This window comes from Hippopotamus amphibius, chromosome 16, assembly GCF_030028045.1.
Source record: "Hippopotamus amphibius kiboko isolate mHipAmp2 chromosome 16, mHipAmp2.hap2, whole genome shotgun sequence".
NCBI classification, from domain to species: domain Eukaryota; kingdom Metazoa; phylum Chordata; class Mammalia; order Artiodactyla; family Hippopotamidae; genus Hippopotamus; species Hippopotamus amphibius.
The window spans coordinates 30,305,319-30,331,346 of NC_080201.1; the positions used below are offsets into that span (position 1 = coordinate 30,305,319).

Sequence of the window (26,028 nt, forward strand, 5' to 3'; positions counted from 1 at the left end):
AGGCCACACACAAATGGCAGGGTCACAATTTGAAAGAAAAGTAAGTATCTGTATAAATAACATCACTTTTGGACTCACATGGACCTGTTTTCAATCTTGTTAATCATGTTTAAAAAGCCTATGGGCAATGGTGACTCAGAGATGGAATTTAAGCAAGGGAGTGAAATGAGCAGGTCCAAGTATTTGAGTAGTGACTTTGGTGGCAGGGAGTGGATAAACCAAAGAGGAAGAGGCTCTGAGCAGGGAGAACCCCTGCAGACAACTGCAGTCACCCTATAAGACCATGAATAGAGGGAGGGAGGATGTAGAGGCCAGTATGGACCCAACTGGCATCTTTAGGATAAAATGGACAGAAATCATAGGCTTATGTGTTATTTTTCATTTTACTTCTCACATTTATTTTATTAACATCCTCTCCAAGAAGAAAGTGCCATGCTGTGGAGAGAGCACTGGGCCTGGGTTGATACCTTGGCTCTGCTGTGTGATCCTGGAAAAGTCATTTAGCCTTTATGGGCCTCAATTCCCTCTCTCATCAAAGAAAAAAGTTTGACTAGATGCTGTCTAAGGTCCTTTTCAACTGGACTTCTAAGTCTAGCTTCTTACTTAGTATCTGGTCACTCTTTAAGATGGAAAAATAAACTAAGCCACCAGAGGTCCCCACATCACTTATACATCCAGAGCAACAAACAATCTTTGCAAATAAAAATTTCTAATAATTCCCTCCAACCTGTTCTAGTAAAATCTCTTATAGCTGCTTAGGGTGAAATCCTAAGGAAGAAAACACTATGTTAAAATTGATATTCATAGAAAACATAACAAAATAATACAATCAATTAAAGTTTTAAACTGCCCTATAATTATTCATTTAAAAAAAAGCCAGAACATCATTTGTAATACACTTGATTGGTAGGTCATAAAAGCACATATTGAAAACCCTAACAAAATAAATTGCTGTTACACTGTTAACCAAACACAATACAATGAATTATGGGCTTGGTTCCTTTTAGTGCAGGGAATATTTTCCATAAAATGATTTTTAATAACTCTCATATTGGCATGGCATTTTATTCTTAAGGAAAAAAATTCCACTGAGAAATCAAAATAATTAAAAGCCTGGATTTGACACTCAAGGGTCTTGGAGGCCTCCATGCCTCCTGAGAAGCAATTCAATGGAAGTTCTAATAAAAAGTCACCTCTCCTTGGATAAGACCTTGCCCTCTATATCACATTTCCAATCTGTACAAAGTCATTCAAGGCTCACAGCATAAACATATCTTTTATTTGGGAAGGAAGATCAGCCAGAGAGAGGGAAACATGATAGCAATTATCTATTACTGAACGCTAATACACACCTAAATACCCCAGTAACCCCAGGACCACAAGTTATCCTTTCTACCTTTATCTTCTTTCCCTATCGCCAGTATCCACACCGATGGCCCATCTGACATCTTGATTTCACAGCCTCTTCACCTGCCACAGATATTATTTTCAACTCTACCTTGGCCATGGAAAAATCCCTCCTCTGACAAGTTTTTCTGTGAGAGTTTCCCCTCATTATCTATTAGTGTTTACTTCTCCCCTAATCTGGCCCTTCAGAGACAGCAAGAACCTGATGGTCACTCTCAGGACCTATTCATCCCTCTCTATCCACTCCTTTCTGGCAAAATCTGTCTGCCTGTCTACACTGGACTTTGCAAGTCAGACAATTTCATATGGCCTTTCTGTCACCTAGAATCTGTCACTTCTGCCACACCCAGGGTGCTAATTACAAACTTGGTCACCTTTCCTGATCCCGCCTACCCACTCTTGTTAGAGAGTGATGCTGAGAGATGCTAAACAAAGGTACAAAACCTTATTGGTGAGACCACTACAAATTCACGTTCAGGTCCTTGGAGCCGCTTGAAAAATCATGTAATTTCCCAAGGTGACCATGCTGCTTCCAGGTATAAAAATACTTTTTTGTTTCTTTTGTTGACGATCTTTTATCTTTCTAATCTGTGTAGGTGGGCCAAAATATGCGATCTTAACACAGAGTCTATTTCTTTAATGTCGATGTGATGGGCGAGGATCAAGTTACTTAAATCAAATCTCACTGCTGCCTGGCAGACCTCTTCTGTCCTTCTTTGACCTGCTGCCATCATATTTTCCTGTTTCAAACATGGTCCTCGCTTCTCAAGTTGCAATTCCACTTTCATCTCAATGATACTTAATCTTCAACTTCACAAAGATGATGTGAAGGAGTTTAGGACATGCCATGCCAAAATATGCCATTGGGGTATATCGATTATTTTGAGCTGAAGGCACTTAAAAACAGCAATGCAGGGAGAGGCTTTCTTTGAATTCCTCTTATTTGCCTATGACAGATCCTCTGAAAAGAACTCAATTGTCCTAAATCCCCTCCTGGGGAGTTTTATCATACAGGGAAGACTGACTCTCAACAGAGGGGAGGAGACTAGAAGTCAAAATCACACCCAAACTTTACCACACACCATCATATCTCCCATCTATTCTAAGGGCCCACTGATTTTTCCTTCCTAAAAATCATTTACTCTCCCCTAAGTGGCCTATGCCCTCCCTCCCTGTTTCTATTAATATGGTATATAAGCTCTCAAATCTCACTTTTTTGAGTGTTCACTTTTTATTCCCTGTGATGCCCTCATGCCTACTATATTAAAAATTAACATATTTGTATATATTTTCCACTGTTAACCTGCCTGTTGTCAGTTTATCTCATAGACCCAGGAATCAAACCTGGGTGGGTAGAGAGAAGTCTTTCCTCCCCTAAGCATCTCGTGTGAACTTCTTCAATTCCCTTTCCCATTGCACCTGAGAAGGGCTCCACAGCTCCAGTCCCTTCCTCTCTGCAATATTCTCTCTTCCTTCACTCTGCTTACTCTGCACCATCCTGACGCAGATAAGGAGGAGACTAACTGACCTGTCTCCCACACTTGTATCTTGTTTGCACTTTTGGTTCCAGAGCCTCCTACATCCTCTTGGGCCTTAGACTGCACACAAGATAAAGCCCCAATTCCCCTGCCTATTTAAGGCTCTCCATTTCCCAGAGCCAGTGCTTTACATGAATACTCAGTACCAGTAAAACTGGTTTATTCATTGTTTACTGACCACATCAAGCACATTCCGTTGTATTAAATAAATGATGATGAGAGGGAGAAAGACTGATGAGTGATGACACGATGATCAATTTTTTCTTCCTCTAAATAACAGAAAAGGATTTTAAGAGGTGAATCTTAAGAAATGTGCAATTCTGGAAATTCCTTGGCGGTCCAGTGGTTGGGACTCGGCACTTTCACTGCTGGGCCAGGGTCCAATCCCTTGGTTGGGGAACTAAGATCCAGCAAGTGGCGCGGTGAGGCCAAAAAAACCAAAAAACAAAAGAAAAAAACTGTGCAGTTCTAGTTCTGCCCATGATTCTCCTTTACAGTCTTCAAAAAGAGAAATGCAAAAGAAAGGTTGTATGAACATCAGCTCCTTCCTTCCCAAAAGAACAGGAAAATCTAGTTGATAAGGTTAATAAAAGTTAATGTCTATTGAACACTTACCACATACCAGCACCTAAGTAACCTGATTAAACCCTTACAACCCTATAAAATAGGTATTATTATCCTCCTTTGACCAGTGAGAACACAGGCTTAAAGAGGTTTATGTAATTTGCTCAAGCAAATACAGATAAGTAGTAGCAGAACTGGAACAAACCCCCCAGCTAACACTCTTCTTATAGCATTCCATTTTTCTACTTACAAACTCCAGAATTCTACCAAGTTCCAGAATAAATTACCTCTGTTAGAACAAGTAAATATGGGGTATGTTTTGTGTGTGTGTGTGTGTGTATTTGTGTGATGAAGGTTTTCTAAAAGGCCCTTTTTAGATTAAAAACTACAAATCATTTTACTGCATTTGGATATTTAAATAAACTATATAATTGTATTTGAACCTTCTCTAACTAGTTAGCTTTAAGAGATTTAAGAAGTGATATATTTCTATAGGTGTTGATCATAACATTCATTATTATAATCCTTTCCTATGTCAGAAATTTTTAATGAAAAAAAAACCCACTCTATTATTTAAGGCACTGAGTTACTCACCATAAAGTATGCTAGCAGCCACTAGAAGCTCACTAGAAGCTCTGCAAAGGAACTTTCCTAAAGCAAAATATGTATGTCTACAGACAAATCCTTTTTACGTATCTCTAATACAATGGATGGCTTTAAAGTCAACATATTTTGAATGTGAACTAAGATATAGCCCATGAAGAAGGAAACTGACTGTATAGTCAATGTGAATGCCATGTTTCCATTCAGAAACTAGGTGCTGTCCACATGATGCTATATAGTCTGACTTTGCTTATATTCTCTCTCATGAGATAAACTAGCAGGCTCTTAATTTATGTCATATTTTGGGATGTTCCCTATTAGCTAGCTTAGTCCCTATGCCCCTAGGCCACATGCTTATTAAGGAATACTTAATGGCTGATAAAATTGGTCACTAAAAGATGCTTTAAGGACACCCACTGTGCCACATTATGATTCAAAGAATACTTTCAATAGAACCATTCTGTAGACACACATAGCATCCTTGTTCAAAGATGCCACAAGACCAAATTACATAGGGCATGATGTTTGGGACTTGTATGTTTAAGATCCAAGAGTCAAGAAAATAATAATCTTTTCAAAAATAAGTCTTTGTGTTGGGGAAGCAGAGAAGGAGTGGGTAGAGGAGGTAAGGAAATAGTCCTAAATATTATATTCCCTAGATTTTTAGATATCTGATGATTTTGGTAATTAAAGAGATTAATAATCATCATTAATGAGGGGAGACTTGTGAAACTAAAGGATACAGCCTTCAACATACTGAGATGTCCTTGACCCACAAGAGCAAGTGTGTCCAAATGGACATTTTAATAACAATCCACTCACAGCTCATTTTAAAAACCATAAAGCTAAGGCTATATTCTTGAATAATACATCTTGAATTAGGTTTACCTAATTAATATTCAAGAAGGTCTAAAATCATATGTTAAAAATAACACCTAGGATTTCCATCCATTTTAAAGAAAAAGGAAAGCAGAGGAGGGTGCTTTTGAATAACCAAGACAACTGAAGTTGTAGCAACTATCAATAAATGCACTGAGACTTCTGACTAAGCTGCACTGGGGCAGCTCAAGCTGGGCCTCCTTCGACATGGCGGAAAAGCTGGTGCCTCAGAGCTAGCGCCCAGCTCCTTAGAGTCCTGAGTCAGGGTGTGGGTATACTTAGTGCCTGGCAGACTGCTGGGATACATTTTCCAGTTATATCCCAACAGTGGGGAATTAAAATATTCAGAAATCATAAAGTAGTTAGGAGTCCCCTCGATGAAAAGTAGACTCATAAATCTCAAATTAAATTACAATTAAAATAAGAATACCCAATTTGAAGTCCACAAATTTCCATCTTCTTACCCTGCACCACAATTCTTATACATCAAATCCCTACCTATTTAGCTACTTTCAACTGGTTGAAAGCCATTTTGTGTGTGAAGTTATTGAACAAAGGATATATTCTTTTCTTTGCAGAAAATATTATCCAGGGACTTCCCTGGTGGTGCAGTAGTTAAGAAGCTGCCTGCCAAAGCAGGGGACACAGGTTCGATCCCTGGTCCCACATGCTGTGGAGCAACTAAGCCTGTGTGCCACAGCTACTGAGTCTGAGCTCTAGAGCCCGTGAGCCACAACTACTGAAGCCTGAGCACTCTAGGGCCTGCGTGCCACAACTACTGAGCCTGTGGGCCTAGAGCCTGTGCTCTGCAACAAGAGATGCCACCGCAATGAGAAGCCTGTGCACCACAACGAAGAGTAACCCCCGCTCACCACAACTAGAGAAAGCCTGCCCGCAGCAACAAAAACCCAAAGCAGCCAAAAAAAGAAAAAAAAAATTATCCAAACAGGTCTAAGAACAGGTTGGAGAATGCAAATACTGTAACTGAAAAGAAAGAAAGAAAGCCATGACATGGAAAGGAAATGTGGTAACAGTGGTCAGGGCAAAAGCATGAGGAATTTGCATACCTCTGTTGTGACATAATTTGACCACTGACACGTGTACTAGACAAAAAAAATGTACAGTTCTATGTGCATTTCCACATCTATTGCTAGATTTTGTCTTAGCTAAAGAGGGGTAAATTTAGAGGAAGGAGCAGCATGCATATATATACATAATATCTTCCAAGTTTGCAGAGAGGATAGTATGGCTGTTTGAAGTATGGGTTTTCTTTTTTTTCTTTTTATTTTTTTTAGAGAAAGAAAACAGGGCTAGCTATCTGAGCAGCTATTCAAGAAAGAAGGGCAGTGCTCAGTCAGAGGACTTAGAAATATTAAGATATTTCTTTCCAACAGGGTTTCCCAAAATGTATTCTATGGAACACTGGTTCTAGAAGGTATCCAGAGAAAAAGGGTTCAGTCGTCAAACTGTTCAAAGGCACTGAGAAGTCTTGAGGAAAGAAATCTGATTCATTTTTTTTACTCTAGTACTTCCTAAACTTAATAGGATATAGATTAGTTTTTTTCTCTAGAAACATCTAAGTATATTCCAAGATCTAGTGTTTTCTGGTCACACTGAGAGATACTGAGCTGTTTTTAAAAACAGGGAGGTGTGACCTATAATTAGTAAACAGGTATTTTCAAGGCTGGCAGACAACCTGCAAGTCTCGAAAAATTTCACTCAAGTTAAATTCACTTTGACATAATTTGCCCTCCTGTATTACTTGGTATTGCTGACAATGTCTAAATGGCTGAACAACCAAGCTATCCAACAAAGTAAAATAGGATTCTTGTGACTTAAATTCCACAGTCCTGTCACTTGGAGCACTGGCTCCCACTCAGTACTCTGAATTACATATGCAAGCTTAAGGTTTTCATTACAAAAGCCATGGATGTAATTGGAAAATCCAGGCAAGAGTCTGGAGAACCACTATTTTGACCCTCTCTCTTCAGAGGCTACCTGAGGGTATCACTAAAGCCAACAAGATTCTGAATTCAGGGGTCCATTAATTCCATGTCATTCCTAGAAACTAAGCATAGTTCTTGGAATCAACTTTCTGAGTCTTAAAAACCTGGTCAGAACATTCTAAGTACTCCTCCACTCCCTGCCTCCCACTGTAACTCAAACTGAAAAACTGTCCTGTGAACAATGATATGAGCTGCCCTCATAGCTCATATGACATGATTTCCTCAGGCTTTCCATGTGCAGATTGATTCCAAAAGTGAGGGTTTCTCACTCTGTGCCTCTCCCACAGTCTCTCACTTTCACAGAACATACTTCTTAAAGAAGCTGTGAGGTTCCACCAGCTACTGTAGCTCCTTTGGTCAGATGTGAAAGCTTATCATGCAACTTGGCAGAAGTTAGCATTAACAGGAACAAAAAGATAGGAACGGACAATGCAAATCTGGCCAGTCAGGGTGGCGACATGTCAGAAGTTCCCAGAAGTTAGGAAATTGTGTTTCCTAACACAGTTCTAAGAGCTAGCACTGACAGACTGGGTTTAGATACACAATTTTCAAAAGACCAGGGCTTATTTTCAAGGTGGCAGACTTAACTTCCAATCTTTATATATCTACTCTCCCTAGACTGAAAATTCAGTGAAAGGTAAGGCCAAATCTTAGACTCCAAGGCTACATTTTGAACCACTTACCTCAACTTCCACATTTGTGAAGGGCTGGCAGCAAGTGAGCATACAAAGTTGAATGCTGAAGAGAAAAAAAGAGAGGGCCATCTTTATGTGGTAATACAAGTACTATCTAATATTACTCAACAATCTTTTCTCTACACACAAGCAACCCAACGTCACTCTTTGTGTGTATTGTACATTTATAAATGCCACACTGCAGCTATAATACTTCTTGGGCTTAGAGAATTATTTTTGATATTCAAAAGTTAAATTCCTGAATGCAATATCAAATACGTATTTGTGGGTCAGAGTTGCAGCTCAGCAGACTAAACCCCAAATTTGAAATCTCCTTGACAACTAAGACTCAGGCCTAGAGAAACTATCCATGGTCACATTTTAAGGTACCTTAATGTGTTTATAGAAAAACTGCTGAGTAGAACATTACATTACTAAATTATTTTCTAATATTAAAAAAAAAAAACAAAAAAAAAAACCCAGTGGGCCTTTCCTTAAAAGCAGAAACTTTATCATCATTGTCCCAGTTACTAATAAGTGTTTCAGCTATAGGGAAATTTTCTGGAAAGTTTCAAATTTCATTTTAAAGCTAGATAAAAGCTTTCTTTAAAGTGGTTATAATCGATACACTCAAAGATAATTTTTAAAATTGTTCCTACTTGCAGCTTTCCAGTACATATTTAGACTGTCTGGATAAGATTTCTATGGGATTTTTTTTATCCTCATATAGACAGATGACCCAGAAATCAGGCAGAGTAAATTAGACTACATGTTTAAGAAACAACCAAGCAACCTTTTTTTCTATTAAGAAATTAAAATATGATTTATCTGTAAAAATGGCTTGAAGGGGCTTACTTAAGACAAGGAATTTAGGAATTTAAACAAGGAATTTATTTATGAGAAGGAATTTAGGAAATAGGTTTACTAATTCCATAATTCATTATAAATTGTTAATGTGTCAGTTTTCAAATCTTCTGTTTGAAGGGAAAAAAATCTTTTACCATCAACTCCAAGCCACAAAGCCAATCCATATTATCTAGCATTAAGTACAGTTTTTTCACGATTTAAATTGAGTTTTGGAATTCAATGATTTGAATACATATTCTGAATACATTTTCATTCTGAATGCTGTTAAAAACAAAAACACAAATGAAACCACACACAAGGTCTCTTTAAACTTGACTTGTCCACACTACAGACAAATCAAACAACACTTCTCAGACTGACATAAAACAGCTTTTCCATAGCTTTCCCTTCCTGACGGTTAGCCCCTGCGCCTTCTCTCCTCTAGGACATCTGCTTTGGTGTAAAATCCCTTCCTTAGATTCTGAGTCAGAGTAGTACTTGGAGCAAGGACAATTGAGAAAACTGATTTAGAAGTAACAGATACAGTGCTAAACATAACATGAATGAGATCAGAAGATAAAGGTGGAAACGAGAGGTTACCACACGTATAAGTGCGACGTGGCACTTGGATAAAACAAAATTGTATCTTTAGAAGATTTTGTGTTTGTTTATAAATCCTAAAAAATCTTTAACTCTAAAACTATTTTTTTTTCCCTCTTTCTTTGCTGAATTCTATTTTTCCCCCTGTCACACACTTCTCAGGTTAGAAGCCTGGGTTAACTCAACCAACTCTATTTACCCCTGATCTCCCTTCCAGAAAAGCTTCCTGTTTGACCTTCACATCTACCAGTCCAGCTGCAAAACCAAAAAAAGTCACAATGAACCCAAAGTCATTATCTCTATGAGGACTCAAATGTAAAGTTCCCAGGGGTGACACACCTCAGGAAATATAAATATGTTATCCCCTCAATTTTCAGGCACTTCTTTTTCTAAAATGCTCTCACATACTACTTGTTTCTCCTAATATTCCCTTGTATAAAAGCTGAAAACCAGGAATTCGAAATTAGTAATGACAGGAAACATGTATTCTAGCCAAGGGAATAGACTGATTTCTTGGAGGGTTAAAGATAGCATAATGTCTAAATATCCTTTACAATTTATGTTCCTTATTTTTGGTGTTGTTTACTTAGCTTCAACTACCAAGGACTAAAGCATAACAGGAACATAAATGTCTCCTGTGTCAATGTTTATTAATACATTTAATACATGTAATTGGGCCATCTATTCTGATTTAAATGTATCATTTCAAAGCAACTTACATACACAAAAAAATGGAGAAAATAAGTATGTTGTAGTTTAAAAAATCTAATTTTCAGAAGTTGTTTGGATTGTCTACAATGTACTTGAAGGCAAATGATGATTTCTTTTAAATATTTCCAAGTGATTCTCACCTATCCAACAATAACTTGAACTCTGGGAAAGTCCTTAAATCTAAAATATAGGGACTTCCCTGGTGGTCCAGTGGTTAAGACTCCGCACTCCCAATGCAGGGGGCCTGGGTTTGAACCCTGGTCAGGGAACTAGATCCCACATGCCGTGACTAAGACCCAGCGCAGACAAATAAATATTTTTTTAAAAAATATAAAATGTAACCAGGCTGTCTTTTTTTTTTTTTTTTTTAATTTGGAGAAGGTTTATTCTTTTTTTCTCTTCTGCAGCCCAAAGCCAGCCAGGTTCCTTGAGGTGAGCATCAAGGGATGTCAAGGATGTCAACGCTCTCTGCACAGGTAAAGGACCAAAGGAGGCACCTAAACAGGCAGGGGAACTAACAAAAGAGCTTCTTTAGAGAAAGTAAAATTCAACATGTTCTGTTCTCTTTAAAAGGTCTATTTCACTTCAGCTAGCTTAACAGTGAAACTATACTCCTCTCCTCTCTTAAAGGTTTATAGAAACTGCTGATCCCTAGGCTCTTAAAATCCAAGAGTGGAAGTGAAAGCTTGGTTAGCTATTTCCTCAACTCAGCTCAGACACATCACAACTATTTCAGGCCATATTACTGAACTGCTCTAGGCTGTTTAAACCAACACAGTAAAATAACAATGGAGTCACCAAATAATGCTAAATTTGCAATGGGAATGAAATCACAAAATTTAAGCTAAGTAGGATGCAAATGAGATCACTGGACTGTTTCCTAAGAATTGGTAGATAAACACTTGAGACCCATTAAAACACTAGACAGACAACTAGAATTCTGCACATGGGAGACACTGGGGTTTAACGGGCAAGATAGTTATGCTCTCTACAGAAACATATCAGTTACAAGATTTAAGGATCTGATTAGAAATCTTTACTTCTACAAAAAACAAGGTTTGTTTTTGTTTTTTTTTAAAAAAAGAACAAATTCTTTTTCTTCACTCAAATAGAATTTATATAAACTAATAATAATATAAGCGACTTACAATGTATATCCTTGCCATGTCCAAGTCACAGTATCCTAGAATAACAACAGCATTTTAACTATTAGTTCAGAGAAAAAATACCAAATAAAAATTTTATGTTGATATTGAATATACTTTCTTTCTGAATTAAAAGCAATATGTTGAAAAGTAAGACAAGCATATTATTATTGTTAAACGTTAGTGAACTGACCTATAAATTCTTGGATTATATATCTACATGGCAAAGATCTGTCTTCCATATATAACCACCGTTCTTTTTATGGAATTAAGTTGCTCTGAATTTTTTAAAAAACTATTGTGCATGCTTAGCTATTTTTCTCCTAATATGAATGTATTTGGATAATTAATTGGCTTACAAAACCCAGGATAGATCAGCTCTCAAAAAAAAAGTTTCTTTGGGAGAAAAAACTATAGTAGTAAAATAGTACATAGTGAAAGAATTTGAATAAATGACAAATGCAAACCCATAGGCAGAAGTACCTTGAGTAAAAATTTGATAAATTTTAATCTTTTAACTATAAGTGTCCAAGGTTGAGACATCAGTCACTCACAGACTGAATTGATCAAGAACTCAATCTTAAATAACATACATCATTAATAATTACACCCTGCCTTTTAATGCAAATTCTCTAGTAAAGAAAGCTCCTCTCAGAAACAGAACATCCCTCCCCCTGCCAAAAAACCACCTTCTTTAGGAAAATGGTGACACAATCAATATCCAGAAAACAACAATGCACCTCAATGGAGCAGAAGGTTATTTCCGGAGCCCACATGGACTTTCTACAGGGTGTTAGGTTCTTTTCAGATATTTTCTTAGTTTAAGCTATTTGCCAAGTGTCACACAGCTACTAAGTACTGAGCCAGTAATTAAACACCAAGCCTCTTCCAAATTTATCCTACTACTTCAATCCTTCTCCACCTATAATGACCAATGAATCAGAAGTTTCTCCTTCCAGGCTTAACGAAAATCACAAATTTATGAGTTTTCTCACGTCCAGTCTAAGAAACCCTGAATCTGAGACTTAATCATACCATCACAGTGGCAACAAGAAATATCTGTAGCTTAGTAATAGCAAAAGTACTACATAAAATTGGTATCAACCAACATGTGCCTATCTTGCACATTTTTAAAAACTAAATGTGGTAAGGAGAATGAGTCCACCCATCTACCCACCATTTATCTATCCATCTATTTTATTTATTCAAACAAAAGGGGTCCTAGAGAATTTGTGCTGTTTGGAATGTTGAGATTCTTCCCATAGTAAAATATGATGCTTACCAGCTTGTTTGGGTATCTGAGGAGAACTGGCTGTACTGGAACTCCTGGAATGAAGGCTCCTATAACCACATATTGAAATTTTATAACATGCTCTTTATATGAATGCAAGTTTTACAATGAATTAAAAAATTAATAATAAATGATGTAATATACTAAATATTTTAAAAGTACATATAAACTATTTGCTAAATGTTGGTAAATCCTTAGTGTTAGCCAAAATGAGAGATTTTTGAATTCAGAATTATATAAGCAAAATATTAAATGTTATGCCTAAGTCACTTAAAATATTATTTATACCCCCATCTGTTTTCATTTTCCAAATACCTATTATTCAACAGGATTTTTTTAAAAAGTAATGATAAACCAAGACAAAGAGAAAATAAAGAGAAGAAAATCTAGATGAAACCAAATGCCTGAACCATGAACTACCACACCTGCTAGAAATGAGTTCTAATTTTGGTCTGAGCATTCTACAGGCAATACAAAAACATTTTAAAGTACAATATTATTAATTACTATGAAATGACATATGAAATTACAAATTACTATAAAATTCACAACTTCATAATATTTTAAAAAGCAGTGAACCTTAGAAGGAATTGAAGGCATTATAATGATAATTGAAATAGGTTTTCTAACTTGAGGACACAGGACCCCAAGTGTCTGTGAGGGTTATCCTTGGAGGAAAAGAAAAATCTGCTAGTGGTTTCTGCTCAAACACACCCACATCCTCACACACACACACACACACACACACACACACACGGGACATTCCAAGGAAGAAGTGGTTATGATACCAAAAGAGAAAGTAAAGGAGTGAGTTCTATGGTTTCACATCATTAAAAACATTTCATCAGAAAATAAGAAATGCTCCACGCAAACTGATGAGTTATTTTGTATATTTATTATCAGATCATTTGAGAAATCTTCCATACTACTTTGTCACAGTACATAATTTAATTGATCTCACCTGGTTTAAAAGTAATCAAACAGGACCGATTAGTACAAGTACCTTCTGGGAAAACTAGTATCTTGGGAGAAAAGGAATAGATTTAATATTTCAGTCTAATTAATAGATACCCCTTTACTTGCTTTCTTATGACTTCACAAATAGTTGCCAACTTTTATAAAGCAAAAATTTAAAAAAGGCTAACACTTGATTCTAATGAAAGCTAGAATCAGATTACTCAGTTTTGCTCTAAAAGAAGTATAGTCTGACCATTAAGATAACTAGAAAATGAATTAAAGCTTTGAAGAGAGAATACACATAGTAAATGTTTCTTAATGATGATGCTAATGATATGAATAGGCTTAAAAGAAGATGTAGACCCTCAATCATGGTCAGAGTGTGCATTTTAGGCAATATTAAATTCTTTCTTCTATTGCTGCTGTACATCCTTAACCAAATCATTTCCTACTTTCTTGTTTCAATTTTCCCATTAAATGATATTCCCTCTTACAACATATAGTTTCGGGATATACTGAGAAAAAAGGAGAAAATGCCTACAATATGCTTACGCTTACTTGAATTTGTTGACATGGAATACAATTTAATATCCTTTTTTGAGGAAGTGTTTTTAGTGTTTAATATACTTATTTATGTTTTCCACACAAAAGATGTGCAGTGTAGTTCCCCATTAACTGAATAAAATAGCTTGATTTTTCTAAAGCTTTTAGAATTTAGCAATGAGTAAACTGCTAAACACATGAAACAAAGAAGAAAATCTGCACTAAAAGCAGTTAGTAATGGGTATTTTATAATAATTAGAGAGGGAAAACATTATTAAGCTACACTGCCACAATAATAAGTTATTTGTAAAATAAAAATTGTGAATAGGTGCAGTTCCAGCCTCCAGTTGAAAAAAAAAAAAAAAACAGGTTTCCTATCCCAATCAGATACAATATCAAATATGATTCATGCAGTGGATATTCTATACACTATGAACAATAAATTAATATAGAGTGAATCATAGAATCTCAAGAACTGGACGGGGCATTAGAAGTCATATAGCATCTCTAAAGCTTGAATTCTTTCTACAATATCCCACCCAAGTGGTTGCTTAGCTGATAACGTGAACATTTCAGAAAGAGATTCCAAATCACACCATTCTAACCCTGGACGGAAAGTTCCCGGAGATGAGCAAAAGGAACTGAAACCCGCCCACTTGTTAACTTGCTCCCACCAGGCCCAGATAAATTCCCTGGAGCCAAAGAGCAAAATCACACCCTTACTCCAAATGTCATTTCTTCCCAGTGACTTTTTACATCCTTCCTCACATGCCTTGGTTTCTAAAACCTCCTGGCTGTACGCCTCTTGATACTTCAACATCTACAACATTGCCACGAGTGGCTAGATCACCTCAGGACCATGAGTTCTGCTAGAGATCACTTGTTTTCACCTGGGCAAAGATAGATGGGTACTTATTATAATCACCCGTGAGGCTCTCTTTATGCAATAAATGTACCTCTTCCACACCTTCAAAAAAGCATCCCAGGGGAAGGAGGTGGTGGGATGGTAAAATGTGAAAAAGTTCTATAGGTGATTCTGATATGCCCCCTGAACTAAAAAGACAATCTGATTATACTTCAGATAACCTGAAGATCTTAATCATTTTCACAATAAACCCACCATATTGTTGAGTATACCTGAGCTTCAGTATCTCATTTTTAAAACGATAAATTCAGAGGTGGAGAATTAGCTTTTACAACACAAAGTAAAAACCAATTCAAAGAGTTTGGAGAATAAAAAGAAATGATACATTTAAGTCCATGGAGTATCTCATGGGGAAGAAGACTTCTTAATCCTCACTCATTTATTCTGCTTTTATTATGCAAAAGACATCTAGCATAAGGTGTCCCCCAATGCTGCTATCTGTGGATCCAAATGAGTATGTATACAAGTGTACAGTAAATAAACTTTTAATATATTTAAATAAACTATGTTTTACCTGGGGCCATTCCCCTCCTGATGTGGCCCGCCTTATTATTTCACTTATTGTGTTTTTTCGAGAATCTGGATCTACACGGGACACCAACACTGGTTGCAGAGTCCGCAATATTCCTTTAAAACAAATGAAAAGTCACAACTAAGTCATTTTGGGGCTAAAGCTACTACAGCAATGAAACCAGATAAACCATAAAACAAATTGTATGGAAAATTAAAATGACTGCAAATCAAAGAGAACAACTTAAAAAGCCCCTTTAATTCAAAGTTTATTAGAACTTAGCTTTCAGTTTCAAAAGGACAGGTGGATATTTAGACCTAAAAATATTTCATTGATTTAACAGAAGTTAGCAGCAGGAATATGAAAAGAAGCAAATGCAATTTTCTCCCTAAGAGATTTCTTCCTCAATTGACATTAAACATTTGGAATATACTATAAGATTATCTTGTTTTATTTTGGGAATACCCTGCAAACTGATTACGTGAAGTCATAGTACACGTGGGTAGGAGGTAATTATTATTTATCTTACTAACATTTTCAGCGCAATAGTCTTTTAAGTATGTAGCTTCCTAGCACATACAAAATAAATCTCAGTTTACCAAAAGTCTATTGCTAAACAACTTTCGGGGAAACTGTCATATTACACAAAGCAATGTGGTTACCTTAAAAAAAAGAGAGTGAGTGTGTATCTTTCTTAGCTGAATGACAAAGCTATAAGAACTACTACTATTTCTCCAGAGTATCAAGGCAACATCAGGCAATTTTCACATCCACTCTCTCACCACTTGATGCTTGGCAATAACCTTGGGACAACTGGGAGCAGTTACTTGGAGACTAATCCCCTGGGGGGAGGGCAAAGCAACTGGTGGGAAAAACATTTCACTTGCTTCGTTATTTTTTATGGCAGGAAGTATTTATTGTTCCACATCATAATTTTCAAAGAGTTACACATTGGTCCCTCATGGAGATTTGGGGGCAATAACGAAAACAGAGTTTAGGAGAAAAGACTCAGTGCATTAATCAGTCTAACACCCTGAAGAGAAATTCATTCAAATAGCATGTAACTGGTGCTTTCACAAATTCTTCGATTAAATTCTCTCTCAAAAAAATTCACCATGCTTGGTACTTAAAAACTGTTCTTTTTGGCTATATTTAGGAGCAGAAAGAGGTGATGGTACAGTGACGGAGGCAAGGCTTAAAAAGCATAATAAGGGTACAGATAGGGAAGTCTTTAATCTTTTTTCATAAATTCATTCTTTTGATATAGTACCCCACTAAAAGCAAGGAAATATGTTTGAAGTGTTTTATTATTTTAAAGTTTTTAAAAAGCCTATCAATAAACTATACATGATTTTCTAAATTTAAAGCATAAGCATGAAAATATTTTATCTCTGTTATCTTACAAAGTACTTACTGCCAATCAGAGGCACCTGCACATTCTCATTTCGAGACACTATAGAAGGTAACCCAGCTATGACACAGGCAATTCCATCAAAGAATGTTGAATGAGGGGCAACAACAAAAATTGGTGCTTCCACAGGACTGGCGATCTTTCCTTTCACGGTAACTATAAATCCCATTGAAAAGAACATGGCACGGCCTAGAAACTTCAAGACTGGCTGAGTAATTTTCCTTTGGAAATAAATACAAAAAAGGACATAATTAGCTTTGCCAACTGCAGCTAACAGTAGGGTTTTACTCTAAAGCACAATGCAAAAACCAAAACATGTTGGAGCACTTCATTTTAAAACATGAGCTAAGAAGAACAGCTAACACTTCAGTGGAGCTCTTTCTGCCAGGCACTGTTCTAAGTACTTTATGCATATTAATTTCTTTAATCCTTAGCCCAATTTTATGAAATAGACAGCATTTATTATATTATCCCCATTTTACAGACAAGAAAACTGAGGCCCAGAGAAGTAATTTTCCCAAGGCCACATGGCTAATAAGTGGCTCCATTATTCTGTGACTATAAAGTAATAAGAATGAATTTTCAACATGCATCCCCCACTGAGAAATCCAAATCAATACTTACCTTCAAAGGAGTCACCCTGGAAATCTATATTTGTGTAACTAAGGTGCTGCTACCTCCCAAAACACTTTTAGAACTAGCATGTGGAAATTGTCCTCAGAGTTATTTTAGCAATAAAATTTTAAAAGTAAGCTTTATTACATATATCATTATAGCCCTTAGACATCATCAAGAATCTTAAGAAGTAAATTTACCATTTCACTTCCCTGGAACAAAGAAATTTCAACTCCAGAAATTGAATTGTTTACTCTATAGAAAGAATCTGTCATTAAAGATTAGTTAATTCATCAAATTGTGCCAGGAATTGTGTTGGACACACAGGACAAGTAAGATCCACTCTCTGTCCTTGATAAACTCAATCGAGTAGAGAAACAAAACATAGTCCTAGAAGTGCAAGCACATGATGGACATCTCAGTACCACAGTAAGCATATAGCTTTTCATGAAAAATATCTGTCTCCCATAAGACCTCTACTGAAAGCTTTAAAAAATGGGCTTCCTATCAAATTCTTTCAACATTCATATAATAACATAGTGAGGAGCTATTAAGCAACTAACTACTGAGGAAGCTTTTCTAATTTTTATTTCACAGTAAGGAGAAGTGAGACACAGAAAGCCAAAGTACTTTTCTGGAGGGCACAGGGAAATGATCGATCTCTTCTTGCCCTGTAGTTTAGAGTTGAGATCTCTATTTATTTAAAGATAAAGAGCTCACCCCTTCACAGAATTTCCATACTTCATGTTCTTTTTTTTTGTAAGAGTGTCTGTCATTTATTAAAGGTTTATTATGTGCCAAGCATTATTCCAAGGTGCTTTTTTTTTCAGTGTTCATTATGTATGTATGTATTTATTTATTTTAGAACTTTTATTGAGATACAGTTAACATACAATAAACTGCATATATTTAGAGCGTACAGTTTGGTATCCCAATCTCCCAATTCATTTCCCCCCAACCCTCCCCGCTTTCCCCACTTGGTGTCCATATGTTTGTTCTCTACATCTGTGTCTCTATTTCCGCCTTGCAAACCGGTTGATTTGTACCATTTTTCTACAGTCCGCATATATGTGTTAATATACGGTATTTGTTTTTCTCTTTCTGACTCACTTCACTCTGTATGACAGTCTCCAAGTCCATCCATACTTCCTGTTTTTGATTTATAGTGACGTAGCTTCTAACAACTACATTCCAAAATATCCTATATTTAGAGCCATAATTATTGATCACTGACTAAACTTTGATAAACTCCTCTTTATCTTGATTTATCTAATATTTAGACATAGTTATTTCTTACCTCTTCCAACCAGTTATTGGGTGGATCAGCTTTTCAGGACAGCATGCTGTTGAAATTGCAGCAAATGGCCACGCCAGTAATAAAATTAATGCTAACAATAGGGCACGAATTGGAAGCAGGATAATTCCAAGAAGGAAAATCTGAAAGCCAAAGTTGATTAAAAAAAACAGATGACATTATTTTAATGCTGTAGTTGTCAAACAGAAATATATAAGAGGAAAATCTTATGCCATTCATGCATTCACTCAAAGGTGGATTGGGCATTACTCTACACCAGAGAAGGATCTAAGTACAAAGAAAATAAGACATTGTATCTGACCTTACAAAGCCTACTAGGTAGCAAAAGAAGCAGAGAAGAAAAACCAAGTACTACTTGATCTGTGTATCAGTGATGTGAATAGGGGCTGCTGGGGGAACAAAGAAAAGGTTTGCTGGACTTAGTAGTCAGGGAAAGCTTCCTGGAGGAGTTGAAGCTGAAACATCTTGCTTTAAGAAGCAAGCAGAAGCTAGCAAAGTACGAGGGGAAATAGCTTCTTGAGAGCTATTAAGTAGGATGAATACTAATAAAGGCATTGGAGTGTGAAGAAGTAAATGTATTATTTTATACACCTGCCTGTCCTTCATAACTAACAATAAGGAGATGGGAGAGGAAATACAAAAATAATAAAAACTAAATAAAAATAAGAATAAAACTAAATAAATAAGAACAGCAAATAATACTGAGTTCTTCCTAGGTACCACGCACTCTAAGCACTTGGCATGTAGTAACTTATCTGAGTCTTACAACCTTAAGTTGTTTTACATACAAGAAAAGAGTGGCACAGAGGGAGTTAAGTTAAACTGCTTAAGATCACTAAGCGGCAGAACCAGGATTTGAACCCAATGTGGTTACAAAGCTCTTGCTCTTAATCCTATCCCATAATGCCTTTCAAGTGAAATAAACTCTCCTTATATATCATAAATTGTCTTCTTTTTTTTAGCCAATTACACAGTGCTGCCCTTCTTGTCTCTACTGGCCTGTAACATGAATCTAAGCATCATCAAATAATTTATGAGAAATGCCAAAAATATTCTAGTTATCAGATCTCTATCAAATTATTTGTGTACATGTGTCTCAACTAAAACTTACATACAAGGAGGGCTTCCTATGTGGTGCAGTGGATAAGAATCTGCCTGCCAATGCAGGGAACACGGGTTCAATCCCTGCTCCAGGAAGATACCACATGCCACGGAGCAACTAAGCCCGTGCGCCACAACTATTGAGCCTGCGCTTTAGAGCCTGTGAGCCACAACTATTGAGCCTATGTGCTGCAACTATTGAAGCCCATGTGCCTAGAGCCCGTGCTCCGCAACAAGAAAAGCCATGGCAATGAGGAGCCAGCGCAACACAAGGAAGAGTAGCCCCCACTCACCACAACTAAAGAAAGCCCGCACACAGCAAAAAAGACCCAACACAGCCAATAAAATAAATAAATAAATACATTTATAAAAACAAAAACAAAAAAACTTACACACAAGGAAATTTACAGATCTTAAGTGTATAATTCAATGAGTTTTGATAAATGTATACCCTTGTAACCATTACCCCATCAAGACAGAACACATCTGCCACTCACAAAGTCACCTCATACCTCTTCCAGTCAATCCCTATCCTCTTAGTCAACCAATGCTGAATGTCTATCACCATATATTAGTTTCTCATGTTCTTGAGTGTCATATAAACAGAACCACACATTATACATTCTTGTGTCTCACTTCTTCCACTTAACATAATGTTTTTGAAATCTGACTATGTTGCTTTCAATATCAGTAAGTCACTCTTTCTGACTGCAGAGTATTATTCCACTGTATGACCATATGACAATATGTCTATTCTCCTCTTGATGAACATTTGGGCTGTTTCCAGTTGTGGGCTATTATGAATAAAGCCACTATAAACATTCTTATACAAGCCTTTTTGGGAATAGTTGTTTTCATTTCTCTTAGGTAAATACCTAGGAGTGGAATTGCTGGGTCATAGATGTAGTTTAACTTTATAAGAAACAGGTCAGTTTTCCAAAGTGGTTCTATCATTTTAAAGTGTCACTGGTAGTATATGAGAATTTTAGTCACTGTACATTCTAGCTGATATTTGGTGTTTGTGGTCTTTTTAAAAAAACCAATTTTATTAAGGCATAATTTACATAAAATAAAACACTATTTTAAGTATATAGAGTATGAGTTTTTCAAATGTATAACCCTGTGCAGACACCACCATAATCAAGATATAGATCACTTCCATCACCCAAAAAGTCCCTTATGCCTCTTTGCAGTCAATATATCCTCAGTGTATGGCAACCACTGACACTCTTTCTTTCACTATAGTTTTTGCCTATCATATATTTTCACATTAATGAAACCACACAGTATGTACTCTTTTATGACTGGCTTCTTTCACTTCATGTTTTTGAGATTCAACCATGTTGTCATACAGTGTAGTCTTTTTAATTGCAGAGTAATATTCCATTGTATGAATATATTACAGTTAATCTATCCACTAGCCTGTTCAGGGACATTTAGCCTATTATAAGTTTTTAGCTATTATGAGTAAACATTAATGTTTGAGTCTCTGTGTGGACATACATTTTCATTTCATGGGAAGTGAAATTGTCTGGCCAGGAAATGCTTAAAGAACTTGCCAAATTGTTTTCCAAAGTGGTTATATCATTTTATATCTCCACCAACAAAGTATGAAAGTTCCTGTTGCTTCACATCCTCATCAACATTCAGTGTTGTCAGCCTTTGTAGCCATTCTAGTGGGTATAAAATGGTATCTCATTGTGGTTTAATTCATATTTCCTTGATGAACAATGATGTTGAGCACATTTTTTCATGTGCTTACTGGTCATCCCTTTAGCCTGTCTGTTCAACAGGTCAAACACTTTTATTGGGTTGTTAGTTCTTTTCTTATCAATTTGTAGTAGTTCTTTATATATTCTGTTTACAAGCCCTTTTTCAATGTATGTATTGAAAATATTTTCTCCCAGTCCATGGTTTGCCATTTCATTTTCTTAATGGTATCCTTTGATGAGAAGAATTTAATTCTGATGAAGACTAATTTATCAATTTTTATTTTCTGTTTAGTTCTCTTCTGCATTCTTTCTAAGAAATCTTTACCTATCTCAAGATCATTAAGATATTTTGCATTTTCTTCTTCTAGAAGATACAAGGGTTTTGCTTTTATGCTCAAGTCTATGATCCATCTTAAATTACTTCCTGTGTCATGACCAGTAGGGATCACATTTCATTTTTATCCATAGATTTATCTAGTTGTTCTAGAACCAAATCTGCCCCCTCTTGTTTTGTTTTTTTTGGCTGTGCCACTCGGCTTACAGGATCTTAGTTCCCTGACCAGGGATTGAACCCCAGCCCCAGCAATGAAAGTGCTGAGTCCTAACCATTGGACCACAATCCCCAGAACAATTTTTGAAAAGACTTGACATTCCCCAATAAATTTCCTTGGCCACTTTGTCAAAAGCCAATTGAACATACTTGTGGGCTCTCTATTCTGTTCAATTGACCTATTCATTTGTCCTTCTGTCAATACTACCCTACTCTCTTTTTTTTTTTCTTTTTTTTTTTTTTTTTTTATTGGCACACGGGCTTAGTTGCTCCGCGGCATGTGGGATCTTCCTGGAGCAGGGATTGAACCCGTGTCCCCTGCATTGGCAAGCGGATTCTTAACCACTGCGTCACCTAGGAAGCCCCACCCTACTCTCTTAATTGCTGCAGCTTTGTAGTAAGTCTTGAAATAAGGTAGTGTATGTCTTCCAACTTTTTCAAACTTTTTTTGAGCTAATATAGATCCTTTGCCTTTCCACATAAATTTCAGAATTAGTTTCCACACAAACAAAAAGCCTGTTGGGATTTTTGTTGAGATTTTGATGAATCTATACAACAATTTGGGAGGAATTATCATCTTAATAATGTTGATTCTTCCAACTTATACACATGGTATATCTCTTCATTTTATGTAAATCTTCATTAATTTCTCACAACAGTGTTTTGCTGTTTTCACTGTAGTAGCCTTACATGCTTTTGGTTAATGTATTCCTATGTATTTAATGTTATTTTATTGCTATTATGAGATCATTTAATTTCTTTTTGCAATTGTTTGCTGCTACTATATAAAGTTGAATTAAAATTTTAATCTTTAAACATTATTAAGATGACAAAATCAATTTTGAGTAACTGTCAAATTAAGAGGATTACCCATCATATTTCCATTTGGTAATATGTCATTTCTATAGGAAGGCCTTCTTTCAACACTCTATTGGGAATATTTTCCTCTCCGGACTTTCTTCATAGCACTTACTAAAACATGGAATTATATACTTCTATATTTGCTTGTTTAACTTTTTCAGTGAAATACAAGCTTTACATAGGCGGGGTCCTTATTTCTCTTGTTCGTTGCTATGTCTCCAGAGATTAACAGTGTGCCTGGCACATAGTAGGCATCCAACAAATACTTTTGGTATGGCAAATGACCCCACAATTACAACCAACCATCATTTTAATTCCATATACTATTAAGGAAATAAAATCTAGGCTAATTTTTTACATGCCACTATGTAGCGGACCCTTAAACAGTCAAAAAGAGAAGGGGAGCAGTAAAGCTAAGCCCTATAATGAGATGCAAAAGTGACAACAGTCCTTAAGCAAGACGCTGATCATCATTTAGGATTTTTTAGTCTGATTTAATCATATTGAGTCACACTTAAACGCAAGTATATCAACCTTTTAAACTGGATAATACAGACAACACTGTTTTTCAATCATGTCTATTTAAATTTTCCTTTTACCCAGACTATTCAAGCCATTGAAACTACTTTGGAATCTCTGGTCTACATGCATTATTAACTTTTCAAAAAATATTGAGACCATATTCATTTCTCTCCAATCTAAGTGGTAAATTTTAAGTACAGTATACAATTTGTAGGTAACAAATAGAGTAACTATCAATATTAGGATCAACAAACAATACGAGATTCTTTCACACGTTCTCACTTAAATTTTAATCCTCCTTTGATGAATTATTATTCCAATTTAATAGATGAGGTTAAGTGACTTGGCCAAAGTCATACAACTAATAAACGGCAGGACCTGAGCAGATTTTCTGATCAAGACTAGTGATCTTTCCATTATACTACAGCTCTTATAGAGTTATCTGGAAGTGCTCTCTAAATGGTTGCAGGAATGCTATTTAAAAAAAAAAAAACACTCGAAAACTTAGTAATTTACTCCTAGTACAATATAAATACTTATAAATATGCCACTTTGAGCCTCTTCAAAACATGAAGCCAAATAGACAGACATACTTTCATTTAAGTATGACTGATTTGACTAAATCAGACCAAAAAGAATCTTGAATGATAATCAATGCATTTATTAAGTGTTTCAGAAGTTTTAAGATATAAAGGGAATAATCTATCCATTTAAAGACATGAAGAACAAATTGTAAACATGTAGTTTCTTTACAAAGAGGTATTACTACATTATCTTTTTCTTCCTCTCTTACACCTTTCTTCAACCAGACACTCATTTACCACTATTCTAACCATCACCCCACGCTGCTTAGCCCAGCACTGAACCTGCCTCCATTGTAGAGGACAACAGTCTCAGTGCCTACAACTATGCTGTGCAAAAATTACTTTGGATTTCAAATCCAAAGTAAATAATGGGTGGGATGGATAGGAAAACACTGAAACCATTTTTTCCATGCAGAACACAAAGAAGAAATGCAGCCTGCATAGTCTATCTTGTTCTCTGATCACTAACTTCACCAAAGAGGAAGTCCAAAGAGTGAGTGTAAGTGCTAGTGGTAAATGCAGCGCTTTACAAGAAAAAAGGACAGGAACTTCCTTCTTGTATATAGCCACTTTGAAACAGTGAAAGAAAGTCTGAGCTACCTCTTGTCCTTGAATCTAGAAGTGTTTGGGTAAAAACTGATTCAGGACCGAAAACTCTTGAATACTTTCAGCTCCCATATCATCCCTTTTCTTAGGCTGTGATTCCCCATCCTTGATGCCCCTGCTCAGCCAGATCATCCCAGCCTTTCTTCTTCTAATTCCAGACCTGGGTTCTCTGCCTTCTCCTACTCTTCCCATCCCAAACTGACATCTCTCCTTCCCTAAGGCAAAACAACAACAAAAATTTCCCCAAACCCACTCTTCCGTGGTAGTGTGGACCTCCCACTACACTTTCACACACTCAGGTTGAAGTTCTCCCAGAGTCATTCCCTCTTCTCTGCATGGAATGTTTCCTCTGCCACTGGCCTGCTCAGCTTCCTCCCGTTTAGGACCTTTCTCCAAGACCCACATGTTCTTTTCATCTTCTCTTCTCACACACGCCCCCAGGCCACCCTCCAAAGGTCCTCAATTCTCAGCCCCGCATCTCTGCCCCCTGCAGACTCCCGGGCCCTTCGAAAGCCTCCCCTCTCAGATCTACATCTCTTTCTTCCTCAGAGCCTTGCTTCCCAGACTCACGCCTCCCTCAGCCACTTCCCCTTCACACCCACACTCCCCTCTGACGACAACCTTCCCTGACAGACCCATGGCCCCCTCAAACTGCCTCCTCTCTCAGACCCACGCCCCGCCCCTGGCTCTGCCTCCTCCCTCAGACCCACGCCCCTCACCTGGATCTGCCTCTCCTGCGAGACGTCCCTCACCTGAATCCGCGTCCCTTCTCAGATTTAAGTCCCTCCCCTGGACCTGCCTCCTCCCTCAGACTCGCTTCCCTCACCTGGCTCTGCCTCCCCTGTCAGACCCTGGCCCCACACCTGCATGCGCCTCGCCGCGCTCAGCCGCGTCTGCTGCACGAAGGGGTTGGGCACAGGCGGCGGGAAGAAGGACGCTTGGCGGGGCACCATGGGCGGCCGCAGCCCCGCATTCCCGACGCCCGCCCCCGGCACGGAGGCCGCCACCGCCGCCGCCTCAGCGCACCGGTTCATGGCCGAGGCTGGCGTCTGACTAGAGAGAAGTGACCCACGCGGAGCGCGCGAGCGGGCGCTGCAGTCAAGACTGAGCGGGAACGACTCAGGAGTCCGGGGCCTCTGCGCAGGCGCCAAAGTTACCTAGCAGCCCCGCCCCCTCTGGCTCTGAACACGCCCAGGCTCTGGCCCCACCCCCCTGAGGACAGCCACACCCTTTTAGGTGTCTGGTTCTTCCTCTTGGGATTAATAGCTCTGCCCCCTCGGAGGTGAATGTTTTTCTATCAGAGCGACGCATCCCCAGTGAGAGACAGTTCAGGCTGAGTTCTCCGCTTTAGGGTCAGGCTGACCTGGCTTTCCTTTCGCTTTTACTGGCTCTTTGACGTTGGCCAAATCACTGTCTCCAGGAGCCTTCGCTGCCCCCTTTTGTAATACGGGGATAAACAGAACTTAGATAAACAGAACCGGAATCCAGCAATTTGAAGAGCAACCCCTGGGCTGTTCCATTAAGTGGGTTAATTATCCAGGGTGAGTTTGA

General features: G+C 37.5%; 1 protein-coding gene across 2 annotated transcripts in view; it reads right to left on the reverse strand.

Moving 5' to 3' along the window:
- Positions 1 to 25,645, reverse strand: part of LPCAT2 (lysophosphatidylcholine acyltransferase 2) — a 60,935-nt gene extending 35,290 nt beyond the window's left edge. The window contains exons 1-8 of one of the 2 annotated variants that reach the window (XM_057712068.1): positions 25,341 to 25,632; positions 18,524 to 18,663; positions 16,615 to 16,832; positions 15,204 to 15,316; positions 13,226 to 13,286; positions 12,256 to 12,314; positions 10,977 to 11,011; positions 7,681 to 7,735 (exon numbers count right to left, since the gene is read on the reverse strand). In XM_057712068.1, the coding sequence (XP_057568051.1) occupies positions 7,681 to 7,735; positions 10,977 to 11,011; positions 12,256 to 12,314; positions 13,226 to 13,286; positions 15,204 to 15,316; positions 16,615 to 16,832; positions 18,524 to 18,663; positions 25,341 to 25,511 (852 nt within the window). In that variant the 5' untranslated portion in view covers positions 25,512 to 25,632. Of the gene's footprint in view, positions 1 to 7,680; positions 7,736 to 10,976; positions 11,012 to 12,255; positions 12,315 to 13,225; positions 13,287 to 15,203; positions 15,317 to 16,614; positions 16,833 to 18,523; positions 18,664 to 25,340 lie in introns of both variants that reach the window. The other variant, XM_057712069.1, reaches the window with a different exon arrangement.
- Between the last annotated feature and the right edge of the window lie 383 nt (positions 25,646 to 26,028).